At 48.8% G+C, this 19,856-nt stretch overlaps 1 protein-coding gene across 9 annotated transcripts in view; it reads left to right on the top strand.

The window, feature by feature from the left end:
- Positions 1-623: 623 nt before the first annotated feature.
- Positions 624-19,856, top strand: part of CELF6 (CUGBP Elav-like family member 6) — a 35,534-nt gene continuing 16,301 nt past the window's right edge. For 5 of the 9 annotated variants that reach the window (XM_017548094.2, XM_017548095.2, XM_017548096.2 and 2 more), the window contains exons 1-3: positions 1,362-1,690; positions 5,388-5,470; positions 16,388-16,436. In XM_017548094.2, the coding sequence (XP_017403583.1) occupies positions 1,429-1,690; positions 5,388-5,470; positions 16,388-16,436 (394 nt within the window). In that variant the 5' untranslated portion in view covers positions 1,362-1,428. Of the gene's footprint in view, positions 1,691-5,387; positions 5,471-14,829; positions 15,051-16,387; positions 16,437-19,856 lie in introns of those variants that run through there. The other 4 variants (XM_017548092.2, XM_017548098.2, XM_037745552.1 and 1 more) reach the window with 3 other exon arrangements.

The following is a 19,856-nucleotide window of genomic DNA, read 5'->3' on the forward strand; positions in this document are numbered from 1 at the left end:
AAGAAGAAGGAAGGAAGGAAGGAATCTCTGTTAAAACAGAATAATTAGCAATTTTACTGAAAGAGGCAGAAAAATGTATTATGGAATAAATATACAATTTATGAATTGTGTATCTTTGTCCAAACATTGTATTACTACTTTGTCCAAACATCATTGCTCTATCAAGAGAATAAACGTGTGCATGAGTAATAAAATTCCATCAGCTCTGATATTTTGACAACTTTGTCATATAAAAAGCGTAGCTGTACATATGTCTTTCATTTTCATAATTCTGAACCTGTGTGAAAATAAGAGGGGAACATATTGAACAAATTGTAATTTGATTTGTATCTTTTAAATATTTAGACACATAGTATGTCGATTTCCATTTCTTCTTTTGCTCTGGACCCAGCAAATGTTGGGGTGGGCGTACCCCTAACCTCCTCGACCCTCAGAACCTCAACTTCCTTTTTCTGAAAAAGAGGAGAACACTCCTGAGCTCACATCTGGGATGAACCCGGCAGCTGGTGCATAACGGGTTCTGAGTAAATACGGCTAAGTTCTCTGACTCTCCTGAGGAGGAATCCGTGTTCAAGGAGTGTTTAAGGGGTTTTTGTTTGTTTTATTCTTTCTTTTTAAGGCTGCAAGGGAGACGAACGTGTTTGAGGCTCAGGGGTAAGAAAGTGGTTGGTTGAAGACACCGAAGACAGAGATGTGCGATGGGGCGGGGTGGGACTGGCTCCGAGGGACTGGCTTAACAGTGGGAATGGAGAATAGGGATCCCCATCCACCCCCGCAGGAAACGCTCCAACATTTGGAGGTGTGTGTGCCTGAGTGTGCCTGTTTGTGCGGTGGGGATTAGCTCCGACTCCCGCAGACACCATCACTCATGACGAAGCTGATTCCCCTCACGCGGCCCAAGGCGCACACGCGCGATCCACGACCACGCCCGCACACACTTGACACACACAGGGCATTCGAGGGTCCGGTTGCCATGGCGAGCAGGAGCGCGTGAGCCCAGCCGCCCCTCCCGCCCCCGGCGAGCCCAGTCAACTCCCACTCTGATTGGTCGCTGCCTCCTCATTATGCAAATCATTTGCGTAGACTCGGCGGCCAGCTGCCTGACGTCACCAAGCACGGGGGCTGGGGCTCGGGGCTCGGCTCCGGGAGAGCTCGGGCGGGAGCCCAGAGAGCGGTGCACGGGGACCTCAAGCCAGACCCCAGCGTCCAGCCACCTCGGCCCGGGCCCGCCCCGCCCCGGCCCCGCCCCTTTCTGGCCCGCCCCACCCCCTCTACGCCCCTCCACCCGGACCCCGCCCCCTGGGCAGCCCCCCGCCCTCTCCGCCCGGGCCCCGCCCCCTCCCCCTGGCCCTCGCCACTGGTCCAGGGAGGGGACGGCGGGACAGGCGGGATCGGTGGGACTGGCGGGAGGGCGGACAGGGCGGGGACATGGCCGCGGCGCCCGGAGGGTCAGCGCAGCCAGCCGGCCCCGGCCCGCGCCTGGGTTTCAGCACCGCGGACAGCGGCGTCGGCATGAGCGGGCTAAACCCCGGTCCCGCCGTGCCCATGAAGGACCACGACGCCATCAAGCTCTTCGTGGGGCAGATCCCGCGGGGCTTGGACGAGCAGGACCTCAAGCCGCTGTTCGAGGAGTTCGGCCGCATCTACGAACTGACGGTGCTGAAGGACCGGCTCACCGGCCTCCACAAAGGTGCGCGGGGTCAGCCCAGCCCAGCCCAGCCCCAATCCGATTAGAGTGTGGCCCGGCCCCAGCCCAGCCCCAGCCCTAGCCTTGCCGAAAGCCAGTCCAACACCAGTCCAATATCAGCCCCACCTCAGCCCAGCCCCCTTCCCAGATCACAGAATATTCTCTCTGACATCCTCCCTCTGATTATCACTGTGGTCGCCTAACATGTTCTGCACTCTAACCTCCAAATCTCTGCCCTCCACCTCTCACATCCCAGCAGTCCCTGCCTTTTAGTTGGACCTCTCCGCCACCTCTGCCAACAGACCCAAAATTCTGGAATTTGAAAACTTATTCCACCTTCTAGATCTTCAATACCCTCAATCTCCAAACCCTGAACCCAAACATTCCTGAACCCTCCATCTGGTGGCCCTACTCAGGCCTAACCACCCACACGTATATCTTGGACTTCCACCCCTCCTTCTGGCTTCCTAGTCCAGCCACCTCCCCCCAAAGAGCCTTCTTTTGACTCTTACACTGCCAACCTAAAACACTGCAGACCCAAACTCTTCCCTTCTTCAGAACTCATGCCTGTCTAACTCACAAAATCCATTTCAGCTCTCAAGAGGCTCTCAGTTCCAAATACCCACCTCATGTTCAACGACAGCCCCAATCTCTCCTGCCCTTTGCCAGAATCTCAGTGCTCTCTACCTCTTCTGATTTCAGTTCAGAACCCTGACCTCAGCTGGGAATTCCTGCCACCCTGTGCCCGCTTCCTCTTGGATTTCCCTCAGCTGAAGCTACACTTCTTTCCTTCTCTAATCCCCCCACTCCTGTGCCTCTTCTTTACTCCTCCCCGATCCTCTTTATGGCCTCCTTCTTTCCTTCCCTCACAGGCTGGTTCCAGTCCAGACCCATTCTGAGGGTGGGTCAGGATGAAGAGACAGAAAGAGATCTTCTCCCTGCCCTTGCTAGAGAGACACAGGCACCACCTCGGCCACACCCCTTTCTTCCTGTAGAGAGAGGGAGGAGGCTTGTTTACACGCAGAAAAGTCTATCCAGGCAGGACTGGAGTAAGAGAGCCAGAGTCACATGTCATACATGGGCAGGAGAAGGGGAGATGATTTGAGAAGAAACATTCTTTTCTCCTCCCTAACCACCACCACCATGCTGTGCTTTCAGGTTTTTGTTGGGGAAGAGTCACCAACTATCCTCCATGATCTTCCTAAGAGAGGAGTGGTGGGCCTTGGGTAACAGCTAAAGGTACATTCCTAAGGACTGAGAGCTGGAATCAGACTGCCACCTCTTCAAATAGGGGGACTTGTGGGTTTCCTTGGCACACTAATGAAGGCACTTTGAGAAAATGCCAATAGAAGGGCTAGGACCATCTGGCTAGAGTACAGCTTCCACCCTTTGGGGTGGGGTTGTGTTAATGGGTTTGTGAAAAGACAATACCACACCATCTAGATTCCGCCTAATGTACTCCCACTACTTGCCTGTCTATCCATCCCTCCATAGCAACTCATTTTCTTATTTTTAGACATTGATTTCAGTATGTAAGTACAAAACTAATCTTTGTAGGGCATCTGTACAATAAGGGAAGTATATAGAATATCCTTAAATCTCACTCTTCTCACTATCAGAGTCTCTGAACTGTTTCCTCATCCTCTCTCTCCTCATTTAGCTCTCATTTTTCCTGTTATTTGCATTATCTGTCTTTCAAACCATGCTTCTCTGTCTTTTCTTCCCTTCATTCTTCCACCTTCTATCCTGGCTAGTCCACATGGGGCTTCTTTAGGCAGCAACTGGGCCCCAGAGGCTTTCAGACAGGAAACGCTGCCTGGTTTTGACATCAGGTGATATGGCTTGGTGGCAAAAGACACAGCAGGGGTGTAAGTGGAATCAGGTGTTTGGCGATTTATTTCCAAACCAACCCACAACTCTCCAAGGCAAGTGTTGCCTTACAAGATGATTGTGGAGGGTCTCCAAGTCAACTTCTTCCTCATCCTCTCCCCAGCAGCAGTGACGTCTAAAAGACGTCATTCTCCTTTTGATGCCTGAGTACCAAGGCAGGCAGCCACAGTGCTTTGAAAACAACCCCAGCTTGGGAGTTAAGACATTCCAAATCCTTCCCTGCCACTGACCCACTCTCTGGGCTTCAGTTTCCCTTTTGATATGATAAGTTTTCCTCAGGAGTTCTCTAAGTTCTCTTTAACTCAATCAGTGGCCAACAATAAACCCATCTTGTGGGGGCAGTGAAGAAGCCAGAAAAAAAATGCTCCCATTTGCCTTTCTAATCTGCTGAGGTCTAAGCGGAAATCTGCCCCAAGTTCTTAATGGCTCACCATATCCACTTTCTCCTTCTTCAGTCCTTCACCCTCCTACACTCAGAAGGCTCCTTTTGAGAACACAGATCTTATCTTGTCACAAATCTGCTTAAAACCCTTTAAAGTGGCTCTCCGTTGCTCTTAGGAAAAAGAAGTTCAAAATCCAACTGAGGCCCACAAGGCTATATACTACTTGATTCCTGTGTACCTCACTAGCCACTCTGCCCCCATGCACCAGCTCCAGCCACACTAGCCTTCTATCAATTCCCCCAGCACACCAAATTCTTGATTCAGTCTTCATATATGCTTTTCCCTCTGTCTGAAATAATCACTGTCCTTTTCATCACCTGATTGTTAAGGAGTCAGTGTTCTTGTTCTCATGGACTCAATGCCTTCTTTGAGACATTATTCAACCCTTTGGACTCATTTAGGGACTCCTCATGATTTGTCTAATCCCCATAAGGGCAGGGAATGTGTCTGTCTTGTTGCCACTCTATCCCCAAGCTCATCAAAATGCCCCACCATAATAAGTAAGTGTTCAATAAATATTTTCTGAATGAATGAATGCTCAGTGGCTGTTGGAAAGGAGGAGAGAGCTGCTTTAGTGCTTTCTAGCAGGGTATAAGTCCTGAGGCTGAACAAAAGGGGGCTAGACTTGACCCTTTGGCTCAACCTAGACCTCTTTGCTGCCCCATATCTGCTGGCCCTTTTAGAGAAGCCAGATTTTGGGGCACAATAACTCTTTAAGAGGCTCTACTTCAAAGCTCTGAGAAAGTTGACAGATCAAGATCCTTGAACAGGATTGGGGGTCCCTGGAAGCTCCTACCTATGGGAAGCCCTTAAACAGTCCCATCTTCTAAGTCTCAAATCAGTCCATTCCCCAGCTTCAAACCTCAGGGAAGGAGATATGGAAAGGAGCTGTGGGGTCCTGGGGTTGGCCCCAACCCTTCTTTTACTATTCTGCCTCTTCCCTTCTGAAACTGAGTTGGGAAGGCATTGAGGCTAACCCTGGGAGACCCCATGAGTCTGAATCCAAAAAGGAAGGGGAAGTCTGAGTTAAAGATGACAAAGCTACTTAGAGAGGTTTAACCCCAACAGGACTGTGGCTGGAGTGGGGAGGGGAGATGTGGGATTGTATGCACATGTGACTGGGTAAGGGTACATATGTTCTCTGGGCAGGAAGCCAGGAGCAAATGAAAGGGAGCCAGAGCCTGGGACACAGGTCCCCAGGCACATGAAGCCCCTCCCTCGAGAGGTGGGAGGCAGAGAGGGCTTCTCAGAAAGCAGAGTCCTTGTTTAAAGGAGAGTGGCCTTACGTTTGACAACTTAGTGCGGTCTTTTGAAGAAGAATAGATGGGGTTTCAGGAAACCCCCTGAGCCAGCCTCTTCCTCCTCAGGCTGTGCCTTCCTCACCTACTGCGCCCGGGACTCTGCTCTCAAGGCCCAGAGTGCACTGCACGAGCAGAAGACCCTGCCAGGGGTAAGTCCTCCGGGTTGGGGGGTGGGAACCACCTCAGGCTGGGGACAGTGCCCTATGTGCATGCCAAAGCAGCATGTGGGGGCTGGGTTGGGACCAAGAACTAGAAGCAGAATCATCTTTCTAGGAGAGGGCTTCCTATACCCTGAAGAGCAACAAGTTCTTTGTTACACCCAATCTTCTGGTTCAAAAAAAGGGTTCAAGATCCTTGAGCTAGGCATTCCATCCATCTTTTAGGAGAGGCATCAGTGTTGTGGGCTAAGCTAGAATTTATTCTCCTTGGCTAAAAAATTATGGCTTTGGGTGTCACTTGTCACTGGTGTGAGCAAGAATGTAGATCCACGGGGTAGAGGCTCTGCTGGGCTGGTATCCCATTTTCTCTAGTCCTAAGGTCTTTGCTGGCACTTCTCTCTAGTCCTCTTCCTGTAACGATTTTTTTTTATTTTTGGTGCCTTGACTCACTAAGATTGTCTTCCCTCCACAGGGCAAACACTTGGCTAAAGTTAGGGGAGACCTGATTCTACAGGCAGCTAGGCTTGTAGGCACCAATGGTACCTGGTCTGGTCTTGGATAGTGGATAATCACTCAACAAAAGGCAAAGTGGGACCTACTGACCATGTGGTAGGATGAAGGGGGGATTGTTAGTAATTGGCATGGGTTTACCAAGAGCAAGTCATACTATACAGCCTTGTTTTCTCTTGTCCGAGGAGTGGTGTGTCTAAAATAGAGCACTATTTAAATGCCATTCACAGGCCAAACTTGGGACTATGTCCAGTTCTAGGCCTCAGATTTAAGGGGTCGTTTGCCTACAAGAAAGAGACTATAATCAAGTAAAGATATAAAATATATTTGGAGTAATGGTTTGGAAGAATTAGAACTATTTAACTGGAGGAGTTAGGGCTTAGTGGGACTTTCATAAGGAGGCATCATAAGCTAATAATTAAGAATACTGGGTTTTGAGGCTGAGTGTGGTGGCTCACGCCTGTAATCCTAGCACTTTGGGAAGCCGAGGCGGGCAGATCACCCGAGGTCAGGAGTTTGAGACCAGCCTGGCCAACATGGCCAAACACCATCTCTACTAAAAATAGAAAAATTAGCCGGGCATGGTGCCACGCACCTGTAATCCCAGCTACTCGGGAGGCTGAGGCAGGAGAATAATTTGAACTTAGGATGCGGAGGTTGCAGTGAGCCAAGATCATGCCACTGCACTCCAGCCTGGGCAACAGAGTGAGACTCAGTTTAAAAAAAAAAAAAAAAAAACTGGTTTTTGAGTCTCACAGACCTGGATTTGAATGTCAGCTCTGCCATTTATCAGTTCTGTGTCTCTGGGTAGGTTACTTGGACTCCTGAGCTTCCGTTTCTTTAGATATGAGGAGTGGGTTATACTAACACCTAGCTCACTTGGCTGTGGTGAGGATTACTTGAGTCTTAGCAAGTGCCTGGCACAGAGTAAGATCCCAATAAATACTCCTGTTGGGGTTGGGGTAACTACCTTCAGATTCTAGAAGAGGGGTTTGGTTTTCTATGAGTGGCCCCAGAAGGCAGGATTCGGATCAGTGAATATAGTAAGAAACAGACACTGATTTCAGCTCAGTACAAAGAAGTCAATTCTCTGAATTGGAGCTGCCAAGCAATGAAGCAAGCTTCGCCAAGAGCTAATCAAGTTGTTAATGGGGTGACAGCTCCCAGAACCAATCACAATAACTGAAGCACCTTGAGCCTCATTTTTGGGGACTCAGTGCCAAGTAACACCAATTTGTCACCATCACTGAGCCTCTGTCTGCAAGCTCCAGAGTCAGAGAGACCTGGATGTGGATCCAGGCCCCACCACTCACTAGCTCTGTGACTTTGGGCAAGTCTTTACTGTTAAGCCTAAGTTTCCTCATCTTTAAAGTTAAACCCAGAGGGTTGTTGTGGTTAAATGAACTAAGTCATTACGTGAGCTAAAGTACTCAATCCTGTTCTTGGCAGAAAATAAGCACTCAATAGGAGTTAGTTGGTAGTAGTAGTGATAGTAACAGTAATAGTAACAGCAGCATTAGTAGGAGTAGGAGTAGAACTCATCATTCATCTAACCATGGGAGCAAATGACTTCTGCTGCTAGAACCAAGAGTCAATGAGACAAGTTGTAACATTCCATGTGTGAAACAGCATGGTAAAGGTGCAGAGACAGAAGGAACAGGTGGGTGTGAAATGCAGCTGGGACTGTGGGGGAGGCCCATGTGAGCAGGGAGGGAAGATCTGCAGAGGGTAGCAGTTGAAGAGGAAACTTTGAATGCCAGGCTTTACCCTGAAAGGAAATGGGAGGTACCAAAAAAAGAAAAATTAAGATAAACTTTGGGAGGAAATAAGATCTCTCCTCCACAAGACACAGGGCTCTGCCAGGTAAAGGGTAACTGGGAAGCTCCATGAGGCCAAGGGTACCTGAGATAAGGGCTGTGAAGTCCTTAGAGAACTGGGAGAATTTCTGGGGAAGAAAAGCAATTAATAGTAATGAACATTTATTGATTCCAGTCTTCCTACCACTTTACATGGTATAAGTCATTTAACCCTCTATAAAGAAGGGATTTTTTGCTGTTTTTTTTGTTTTGTTTTGTTTTTTAGACAGAGTCTTGTGATGTTGCCCAGGCTGGAGTCCAGTGCTGTGGCCTCGGCTACCGCAATCTCTGCCTCCAGGGCTCAAGTAATTCTCCTGCTTCAGCCTCCCAAGTAGCTGGGATTATAGGTGTGCGCCACCATGCCAGGCTAATATTTATAATTTTAGTAGAGATGGGGTTTCACCATGTTGGCCAGGCTGGTCTCGAACTTCTAGCCTAAAGTGATCCGCCCACTGTCGCTTCCCAAATTATTGGGATTACAGGTGTCAGCCACCGTGCCCGGCCTAAATAAGGTATTGTTATTGGCATTCCCATTTTACGGGTGAGGAAACTAAATCATAAGAATCAAGTGACTTGCCCAAGGTCATATAGCTAATAATGGGAAGATCTGGACTTTGGGCCCAGTTAATCTGGCCCTAGAACCCTAGAATTTAACCACTGTACTGTCACCTGAGCCAACCAGGTGGCAGACAGGGGTCGTAGGCTCTGGAGAGAATGGTGACTGGGGACATCTTCTGCCTCTTGCTACTCCACCTGCAGGCCTCGAACATGGCCCAGCTTCCTCTGATACTGTCAGGATTGGCTTTATTCACCCTCTCCAGCTTAACAAAGTGAAAATTAATATTTAATTATTCTCCTAACTGAAAATCAATGGCTGTTTTGGCCAGCCCCAGCAATGCCTGTGCCATCCATCTTTCCTCTGGGCCCGCCAGGGACAGCAGCAACTTTAGTCACCTGGCCTCAGGCCCACCAGCATGGAGGGAGGAGTGCCCAGCTCTCTGCTGCCACTGGGTCCTGGGCACAGCTGCCACCTGCTGGAGAAGGAGGGACAAAACTTCAATCTGAATTCCTGCTGGAGTCAGGCAGGACTGTCACCATGGGACCAGAAAAGGCTGGGTCAGCCCCCAGAGAGAAAGGTCTGAAACCCCAGAGGGAATTTCATTTTTTTTTTATATAGAGTCTCACTCTGTCACCCAGGTTGGAGTACAGTGGTGCCATCTCAGCTCACTGCCACCTCCACCTTCTGGGATTAAGTGATTCTCCTGCCTCAGCCTCCTGAGTAGCTGGGATTACAGGTGCCCACCACCACACCTGGCTAATTATTTTATATTTTTAGTAGAGACAGAGTTTCACCATGTTGACCAGGCTGGTTTTGGCCTCAAGTGACCTGCCTGCCTCAGCCTCTCAAATTGCTAGGATTCGAGGCATGAGCCACCACGTCCCACCAAGAATTTCATGGGATCTGATGGACTGAGACCTTCTCTTGGCTCCTCTCCATTTGTCTCCTACCTATTTCTGTCCCCTATGAAAACTTGCCTCCCTACTCAAGAACTCCTTCAAACCTCAATTGACCTGTCCCACCTGGCTCCCACCTCCTGCAGCCTCTTCTCAATGAAGCCAGAATTCCTCCTTTTAGACTCACTTTATGCTCCAGAATCCACCTGAAAAGGATGAGGCCTAGCCTCAGTCCCACTTCTGGGATGCAGATGGTGCCTTCCTATTTGTTTATCTCCCTGTTCCTGACTTCCCTTCCTTTGGGAAGCCATCCCTTCAAGCACTCTGAAGGAGGCAGATGTTACTGTGTAGGGGGGTACATTTGCTTTTACAAGTTGTGCCCTGCATTAAACAGCTTGGGTGGAGAGGGCAGATGGGGGCAAACATCCAGCCATGCTCTATTGACCAAGTCATGCACATTATTTCAGGGCTTTGTCAGCCCAGAGGAAAGAGCACATTTTTTTCTCATTCAGCCCCAAGGCCTTTTTATAATTTACACAAAGACACTGTATGTGCTAGCAACCACTTCGTGAATTAGCCCGAGTCTTTGCCCTCAAGATGCTTCCCAAAAATGAGCCTCATTATGTTTCACTCAGGCTTACATCTGGGCATGTAAAAGAGAGACCAGAATTGGGGAGGGAGTCCCAGAGTCAAACAATAAAGGAAAAGGCTGGGCGCAGGGGCTCACACCTGTAATCTCAGCACTTTGAGAGGCTGAGGTGGGCGGATCACTTAAGGTCAGGAGTTTGAGACCAGCCTGGCCAACATGGTGAAAGCCTGTCTCTACTAAAAATACAAAAATAAAAATAAATAAATAAAGGCAAAAAGAAAAGAATAAAAAGGAGTAGGGAGGGAATAGATGCTTTGCAGAGGAGAGATTGTCTAAGCTGAATCGTGGTCATATTTTATCATATTTGAGGATCTAGAAACCTAAAAGACAAGAAATTCTGGAGACAATGTGAACACTGGCAGGGAAGGTGTCTAGGGAAGATGGCTAAGGCTCCACACGAGAAAAGAGAACTTGCATGTTGGGCAGCACGGAAGGCAAGACTCACAACTTTTGGCAGCCAGTCTCAGAATCTTGGGCTTTAACGGGAGGCTTGCAATGAGGGAATAGAGGTGGATTTTAAGCAGAGAAGAGTAAGAGATTATTTTTAAAGGATTGCTCTGGGCCAGGCATGGTGGCTCATGCCTGTAATCCCAGCACATTGGGAGGCTGAGGCTGGAGGATGTTTGAGACCAACCTAGGCAACATAGTAAGACCTTGTCTCTACAAAAAAAAAAATTTTAATTAGCCAGATGTGGTGGGGTGCACCTGTAATCCCAGCTAATTGGGAGGCTGAGGTGGGAGGATTGCTTGAGCCCTGGAGGTTGAGGCTGTAGTGAGCTAACTGCACTACAGTCTGGACGACAGAGCTAGATCCTGTCTCAAAAAAAAATTACTTCGGCTATGGTGTGAAGACTGGGTTGGAAAGGAAGCAGCAGTGGAAGACCCTTTAATACAGTTTGAGTGCAGATGAATGGTGATGCTGGCCTGGAGCTGGAGAGAGGCCAGGAAAGGAGAGAAGAAGTTAGACTTAAGAGCTATTTATGGTATCCTCATAGATTCTAGAACCAATGGACTTGACAGTGGATTGAATTACAGGAGGGGGTGAGGTAAAACAAAGTACTAAAAATGATGAAGTTTGTTTTTTTTCTGTCCCACTCTTCCTCGCACCTCCCTTCCTCGAGAAGGTTCTGATGAGCCCTTCCCATGAAATGGGGGAGCGCTGAGGGTGTGAGTGCTGAGTGAAAAGAATAGTTGGCATCAGAGCAGAAGAGTCTGAAGAGGGTGATGCTGAGCCCAAAGGGAGGAATTTTAGACAAGCCAGGCCAGAGAGTTACATAGGGTCTTGCTCTCCCTTCTGCTCACTGGGGCAGAAGGTCCAGAGCCCTGTGTGTGTCTGTGCTGCCTCTGACCTTCCCCCTTCCATTGCCTGGAATATGTTTTTCTCTCTGACATTCTAGCCCTTGATTTCCCCCATAGGGCTGAGCCCTGAAGCAGACATAGGCCTGGACACCACCTGGGAAATTCTTAAGGAACAGGTGCTCAGCCAGGGCAAGTGCTCACCTGAAGTCCCAGGACAAGTTTTTGGCCAGGAGGAAATGTCCTCTTTTCCTCAAATGGGACTCCTGATTACCTCATCCCACTACCATGTCCCTTCTCTGGCTATGGCAGGAACAAGGCATAATAAGTTGCCCAGGAAGCTCACAGGGGCAGCTCTCTTTCTCCTCCAGCCACACATAACATACCTAAATCCCAGGTGTCCTCCATCACCACTGCTCTGTGGGGCCTGAAGGCTCAGAGCCCTGTTCTCCCTAACTCTGTCCTTATCCTCTTGGGTTCCTTGTACCTCCAAACTCCCAAACTCCCACCTTCCCCAACTCCCAAGCTATGAACCTGAGAGTCAGCAAACATGCCCTCTTCTTCCCAGGTCCACACATCCAATAGAACTACAGTCCAGTTAATTCTTCCTACACATGTTAAATCTGTTCATTTCCTTCTATCCAGGTCACACTCACCTCTTACCTATACCACTGACCTTCTTTCCTGTAATCACTCATTTTCCAACTCTTTCTCCACAAAGTGACAGCTTATGGGATCTTTCACAAGACAAAACTGACTAGATGAATCCCCTACTTAAAATCCTTTCCTGGCTGGGCATAGCTCACACCTGTAATCCCAGCAGTTTAAAAGGACGAGGCCCAAGGATCGCTTGAGCTCAGGAGTTTGAGACCAGCCTGGGCAACATAGTGAGACCCAGTCTCCACAAAAAATTTAAAAATTAGCCGGGCGTGGTGGCATGTACCTGTATTTCTAACTACTCAGGAGGCTGAAGCAGAATTATTGCTTAGCCCAAGATTTGGAGTCTGCAGTGAGGTATGATGGGGCCACTGCACTCCAGCCTGGGCAGCAGAGTGAGACCACAGGTCAGGAGTTCAAGACCAGCCTAGCCAACATGTGAAACCCCATCTCTACTAAAGATACAAAAATTAGCCGGGTGTGGTGGGTGGGTGACTGTAATCCCAGCTACTGGGAGGCTGAGGCAGGAGAATCGTTTGAATCGTGGAGGCAGAGGTTGCAGTGAGCTGCAATCGCACCATTGCACTCCAGCCTGGGCGATAGAGTGAGACTCAGTCTCAAAATAATAAAAATAAAAATAAAATTAAAAAAAATATTTCCCTTCCCTGGATCTTCATAGCTTTTGAAATATAACAAATTCAAAGTCAAAATTCCTTGATACTGTTTTCATAGCCTTCCCTAATCTGGCCTTTGCCTACCTCTCAGTTTCATATCTTTCCATTAACAACCCCCCCCCAAGAAAACTTGTTATATCTGGGGTACCTACTAAGATCTAGCAATTGTCATTTTCATCACAACACTGCAAGGTAAGATCATGATTCTCCCTTTACTAATGTGGATGTTGAGGCTCAGAGACTTTAGAGAAGTTGTCAGTGATAGAGCCAGGATTGAAATCCACATCTCTCTGCTAGGAAACAATTTGCTATACCCTGGCTACTCCCATGCCAGGTGCTCACCAGAAACTTTGCTCCTTTAGACTTGCAGCTCCCTGTCCGTACCCCAGCCATTTAGCCTGCTCAGCTGCCCACCCCTACCTCTCCTATTATCTCTTTTTTTTTTTTTTTTGAGACGGAGTTTCGCTCTTGTTACCCAGGCTGGAGTGCAATGGCGCGATCTCGGCTCACCGCAGCCTCCGCCTCCTGGGTTCAGGCAATTCTCCTGCCTCAGCCTCCTGAGTAGCTGGGATTACAGGCACGCGCCACCATGCCCAGCTAATTTTTTGTAGTTTTAGTAGAGACGGGGTTTCACCGTGTCGACCAGGATGGTCTCGATCTCTTGACCTCATGATCCACCCGCCTCGGCCTCCCAAAGTGCTGGGATTACAGGCGTGAGCCACCGCACCTGGCCTCTCCTATTATATCTACATGGCCAGTGACCCCAGTCCTGCAAGGCTCGGGTCAAACATTGCCTCTTCTACGCAGCTTTCCCTGAGTCATCCTCTCCAGCTGGAGTCTGCCTCTTCCACAGCTCTTGATCTTGCACTCCTCCAAGGCCCTGGTCCCTCTGTGCCTCACTATTTGTGTTCATACCTTAAGAATGGAGTTGAGCAGCACTCCAATGCAAAAAACATGGGCTTCAGCCTCAGACAGACCTGGGGAAAAATCCCAGCTCAACCACTTACCCACCATGTGATCTTAGACAAGTGATTTCACCTCCTTCAGCCTCAGCTTTCCCGTCTGTGATATGGGGACACTGGCATTCCCTTGCAGAGAGGTTGGAAGGATTTAAAGACAATGTATGTTAAGTGTCCCAAGAAGGGCCTGGCACATACTGGGCTCTCGGGAAGTGGTGGCATCCTCTTCCTCTCTGTGAGCCTATAACCATCACTGTCTCCCATGAAGGGTCGCTGGGGGCTCATCGCAGAGTTCAGAAATGCTGGCAGCATGCCTGAGCAGTGGAAGGCCTAGGTCAGGTCCAAGGGGGGATGTGTGTGTACCACCCGATGCCCACTCTCCGTTGAAGGGTGGTGAAGTGGGTGAAGGGAGGAGAGAAAGGGGCGTCCCCCAGAGCACCATCTCCCAGGAAACCCAGCCAGGGAGGCAGCTGCCATGGAAACCGCTGCTGTCACGTGTGCTTGTCACTCTAGGCTCCAGAGAGAAATTCTCAGGATCTATTTAAGAACTAATAAAATAATGACGGTCTTGTTCACCCTCACTGGCCCCCACCCCAGGCTTCTATTCCTCTCGCCTTCTTCCCTCCCAGGCTCTTCCCTGCCTCTTCTCTACTCGCTTCCTGACCCTTCATCTCCTCATTTCCTTCCCATCTCCACCAGTAACTCTCTTTCCTTGCCCCTTTCTAGGACTGTCTCTTTCTCTCTCACATCAGTTCTGTCTGCTAGTGTTTCTTCATCTCTCCCTGCGTCTCTGCTCTCCATTGCTCTGTCTCTTGATCTCTCCTCCACAATCACAGGTGGCCATGCCCAGGGACGGGTCCTGTCCTCCTGGTCCCTGGTCCAGGCCAGTCCAGACCTGTCAAGCTCGCCCTGATCTGCTTGGATTGATCTGTCATCCCCTCTAGACTGCAACCTGAGTCCTGTCGGTGTCTCAGCCCCCACCCACAGCCTGGTACACTGCAGGTGCTCCACCACCAGCGGGTGGGTGTGTCAAGAGCCCTGGGTGGGAGGGAGTTGCACTGGTTCAGGCTTGGCCTGTTTTCCTTTCCTTTTTTTTTTTTTAGTAAGCCCTCCCTACCCCTCCCACCCCCAAATTTGATCCAAAGGAAATTGCTCAACTGTGACTGCCAGGGCGTTACCATGGTTACTGGGTAGCACTTGTGGCTATGGCAACAGGAAGCTGCCTGTTGTCTCGGCAACGAGCATATTGGTAAGGGATGGAGTGGCCCCTGATTGGTGCAGAAGCAGAGCATTTCCTGAGGGGAGGGGGTCAGATCATCACCTTCTCAGGCCAGATGGGCATCAGTACCCCTTCCTCCATGAAAGGGAAGGCCGCTGTTTTTTCCTCCCAGCATTCAACTGCCTGCCCCCCAACAATAATTCCTCACACCCCACGCACCCAGCTCTTGGCAGTTTACAAAGACCTTTTGCGTCCCCATTACCTCATGTGATCCCCACAACACCCATGAGAGGAAGGTGAGATGGGGATTCAATCATGAATTCACTCAGGGTGGTTGGGGGATGGGAATGTGGGGGGGGATATATTGAAATCACCTAGGAGCGTTTTCAAATTATACAATCCCCCAACTTAGGAGCCTCATCTGGTTCCTGGGTGATTTTTATCTACACTTCATCAGGAGCCCCTGAATTAAAAGGTGAAGTTGGTGGTGGGGGGAAGGGATGGAAGGAGAAGTCAAGCTGCTTTTCAGGCTTATAGCGTGGGTGACTGGGAGGATCAGGTTGGGACAAAAAATATGAGCTCCGGCTTGGGTGTGTTGCGTGAAGGCACCAGTGGGACTTTCTAGTGGGGATGTCCAGCAGGCAGCTGGTGACATGGCTCTGAAGCTCAGAAGAGAATGCAGGCTGGAGACACAGAGCTCTGAGTCATCCCTGTTTGGAGAGGAGCTGAGGCTGTGGGTGTGGACGAGACTATCCAAGAAAAGTAGGAAGAGCCAGACAAAAAGGGCCGAGGATGGCGCCTTGGAAAATTCCAGTATCCTCAGGGAATGGGACCCTGGGGAGGGGATGGAGAGGGTGAGTGTGGAGACTCTGGTGACATAGCAGCTTGGGGAATGTTTTCCCATTAGAAAAATTGAATCTTGCTGGGCGCGGTGGCTCACGCCTGTAATCCCAGTACTTTAGGAGGCCGAGGTGGGCGAATCACTTGAAGTCAGGAGTTCAAGACCAACCTGGCCAACATGGAGAAACCCTGTCTCTACCAAAAATGTAAAAATCAGCCTGGCGTAGTGGCATGTGCCTGTAATTTCAGCTACGTGGTAGAAAAAGAAAAATTGAACCTGAGAAAGAGTGGCTTACTTAAAGTCATACAACCATTAAATGATAAGAGTTGGGGGCAGATAGCACTGAGTCTGATTCCCAAACTCTCATCTAAATGACACATTGCATGATATTCTCCATTTTAGACGTAAAACACAAATCTGCAGTATCAATTCTACCCTCCTGCCCAATCCTCTCATGCAAAGCCTTTAAGTCAGTCCAGGAGCCAACGGGGCAGGCCTCATATAGACAGACCCTGCCTAGAGACCCAGGCAGAAAAATCTCCTTAGCCACTACATTCCACCTTGTGCTTGCTGAGTTCCTGTCACCCATCCCTGCCAGTTTCAGCACCTTCTAAATTCCTGAGTTTAAGGAAGGAACCTTGGAGAAAATCTGTAATCCCAGTGTGGAAGTGGTGACGTGTGGAGTTCAAAGGGGCTCGGGCTCAAGTCCTGAGGAGTCCAGGGGTGGAGAAGCTGGGGGATCGAGGACCAGGCAGTCACGCTGAATGGGTGTGTTGGTCTGATGTCTTTCAGATGAATCGTCCGATCCAAGTGAAGCCAGCTGCCAGTGAGGGCCGAGGAGGTAACTTCCCTGTCTGACCAACCTCAGGCTATCACCTATGTAAGAGAGGGTGGATCCATACCTGGAGTCAGTCCTATCCATGGCTTAGTATGAGAGCCTCCCTGGGTGAAGGGGACAGGCGGGGCTCAGAGTTGCTAAGCCCCAGAAATAGCCATCCCTGTTCAGACTGAGCAGGGCTGGAGCTCTGGGGAGCCCACACCCAGAAGAGGCAAGAAGGGCCTAAACAGACGCCAGTGATAGAGAAATGGGGTTCTTGCCACTGTATCCTTGGAGAGAGATCATTCCTGTTTTGCCACATGGAACTTTCAGGGTTTTGTTATTATTGCTGTCATTTTTAAGAATCAGCTGGGAATTATTCTCCTTCTCTAGATCCTTCTGATTTCAGAGAACACAGCCCATTCCGGATTGAGGCTATTCCTTCATTGTGATTGCTTAGCTGTTCATAGTAAAATAAGGCTGGTACAACAGACTTTATAGTAAGCCATAGTAAGTCCTTTATGCTGAGGACCATGGAAAGCTCTGAGAGCTACACTGTTTCCTGGTAGAGAAAGATCTGTGCTCCTTAAGAACAGGAGGTAGACTAGGTGCAGTGGCTCACACCTATAATCCCAGCACTTTGGGAGGCTGAGGTGGGTGGATCACTTGAGGCCAGGAGTTCAAGAGCAGCCTGACCAACATGGTGAAACCCCTTCTCTACTACAAATACAAAAATTAGCTGGGCATGGTGTTGGACGCCTGTAATCCCAGCTACTCAGGAGGCTAAGGCTAAGGCAGGGAGACAGAGGTTATAGTGAGCCAAAATCATGCCACTGCACTCCAGCCTGGGCAACAGAGTGCAACTCTGTCTCAAAAAAAAAAAAAAAAAATGCATAGGACGGGTAGACAGCCTGTGCTTTCTTCCCACCATCTGGGATCTGGCCAGCTTCCATGCTGGAAAGGCAATGCTGGCTTCTGGTGTCAGTTCTTGGTGTTTTTCTCACCCTTGGATCTTAGATCATTCCAGGGTGTCAGCCTATAGCCCTCCCTGATGTCTGCTGACTCTTTCTCTTGGGTAACACTCTCTTCCTGTCTTCCTGTCTTACCTAAGATCAGCCGTGGCTTCGCCAGGTGAAAGAAGCTTCCCAAGTTCAGGAACAGAATGAAACCCAACTGATATAAACATGTAGTGATTCCTACTCATTCTGCACCCCTCTCAGACTCCATGCTCAGTCTGAGAACCCACACACGGAGTTCTGGTGGCTTTGTGGTTCAATTGTGGAGTTCGTTCCTCCAAGAAATACTTCCTTTATCCTTTTAGATTCTCTGACCTCTGGTCTCTGATTCCTGACTTCTGGTCAAGACATTATCAACTCCATCTTGTCTTGGAGAGATATTTCCAAGTTTCCTCTTCTGTCCATGCACATTCTCCTTTTCCTTTTTATTCTTTCCAGTTGAGTTTTTGAAATGTTCCAGACTGCATACAAAACCTCAAGTTCATGTAACGCAAGAGTTTCTGCTTCTTGGGAAACTCTTTTAGGCATCAAGGCCACTGTTGGCCCTCTGCTAAAGCCCTGCCCACAACCATGAGCCGGTCCCATAGCTGAGAAGCCAACTAAGAGTACGTGAGTGAGCAGCAAAGCAGACAGGTTCAGCCACACAACCAACATCTTCTGAGCAACTTACTCCACATCAGGAATACAGATGTGAGCAAAGCAGACCTGGTACCTGGCCTCATGAAGCATGGAGGCTGTGCAGGGATATGGACAAGTAAACAAGGGAACACAGTTCAGTGCGATTGCTGCTTTCAAGGGGAAGTCCGGGGGAGTTGTGGGGACACAAACAAGGGGCACCTAATCCAGCCTGGGAGGTCAAAGTGGGTTCCCAGAGGAGTAACATTTAAGCTGAGATCTCAAGGATGAATAGGAAGTAGTCAGAGAAAAGAGGAGCGAGGGAGCAAACATGTTGGGCAGAGGGAAGAGCGTGTCTGCAGGCCCCAGAGCTCCGAAGAACGTGGTGCCACTTGGAGTCTTGTTCAGGAACGAAGTCCACAGTGCTAAGGCACTCTTGCTCTGTGGAGTCCACTCTATCTTGTCAGTGTTTGGGCAGCCGCACAAAGGAGACCTCCATGCTGACAGTGCTTTTGCCTGGTCGAAGTGTTCTGGTGGCCTGGGCTCGAAGCAGTGATATCGGCTTGAGTTGTAGAATTTTCTTTCCACTTTTTTTTTTAGTAAATCTTGCAGGTGTCACATCATTGACAAATTCTGTACATATGGCATTCCACCTATACACCTGTCCAAAAGAGCAGGAAAAGCAAATCTAGCTGAAAAGAGGTCTGCCTGGCAGCAGAATTCATAATTTAGCAGTTGTGTTACACAGATATTTCTGAACAAGTGGTAGCTCTCAAGAAGCATATACTCCAATTGCATCCATGAATATCCTTCTTGCAGGTTTGGATGACCAGATCTCTCAGTTCCTCCCTGCTCCCTACTATATATTCAGGAGAGAGAAGGCATATGTAGAACCATCTTGCAGAACAGCTGGGCCTTTACAATTTATAAGTATTTTACTACTAACAGATCTGTGTTAGATAATCATTACTAATCAAAATGTGTTTTCTTCAAGGCTATTGTGTATCTCTTCTAAAGTGGGTTCAACCCTCTGCTGAATTTTTAACATAACCTAATGCTTTAGAAAATCAATGGTATGGGTTTTTGCTCTTTAAAATGCTTTTTAAATTGGTATTGGGGGTTGCTCTTAAATTGTAGCATTTGACACCAATGCGGAACAGCTTGTCCCTTTTCAGTCTCATCTCTGTGACCTCAAACATTCTATAAACCTTCAGAGTCAATGGTCACACCTGACCAGATTTAAGCCCGTGAGCCTGTGTCTTCTAGAACCATTCCTGAAATAAAATCCCTTAGTTTACCATTGGTTAATAATGATTTCTATATCTGATAAGAATACTGATGTCAATGAAAACATAATCTAAGGGATATCAAGGCCAACATATTTTTCCAAAACCTTCCACTTTCTTATGGAAGAGATTATTACATGATTTTTCTTCCCATCAGGTAGGGATCATCAGCCCAAATCTACAGGAGCCCAGGTAGGTAACCTTAAATGGGTGAGACTCCTATCATTTAATAAGATAATTTACAGCTGGGCATGGTGGCTCATGCCTGTAAATCCCTTTAGGAGGCCAAGATGGGAGGATGACTTGAACTCACAAGTTTGAGACCAGCCTGAGCAACATGGCAAAACCTCATCTCTACAAAAAATATACAAAAATTAGCTGGGTATGATGGTATACATCTTTAGTCCCAGCTACTTAGGAGGCTGAGGCAGGAGGATCACTTGAGCCAGGAGTTCAAGGCTGCAGTGAGCTATGATCATGCCATGGCACTCCAGCCTGGGCAACAAGAGCGAAACTCCATCTCAAAA

The sequence above is a fragment of the Cebus imitator genome, unplaced genomic scaffold (assembly GCF_001604975.1).
Source record: "Cebus imitator isolate Cc_AM_T3 unplaced genomic scaffold, Cebus_imitator-1.0 Scaffold203, whole genome shotgun sequence".
Classification (NCBI taxonomy): domain Eukaryota; kingdom Metazoa; phylum Chordata; class Mammalia; order Primates; family Cebidae; genus Cebus; species Cebus imitator.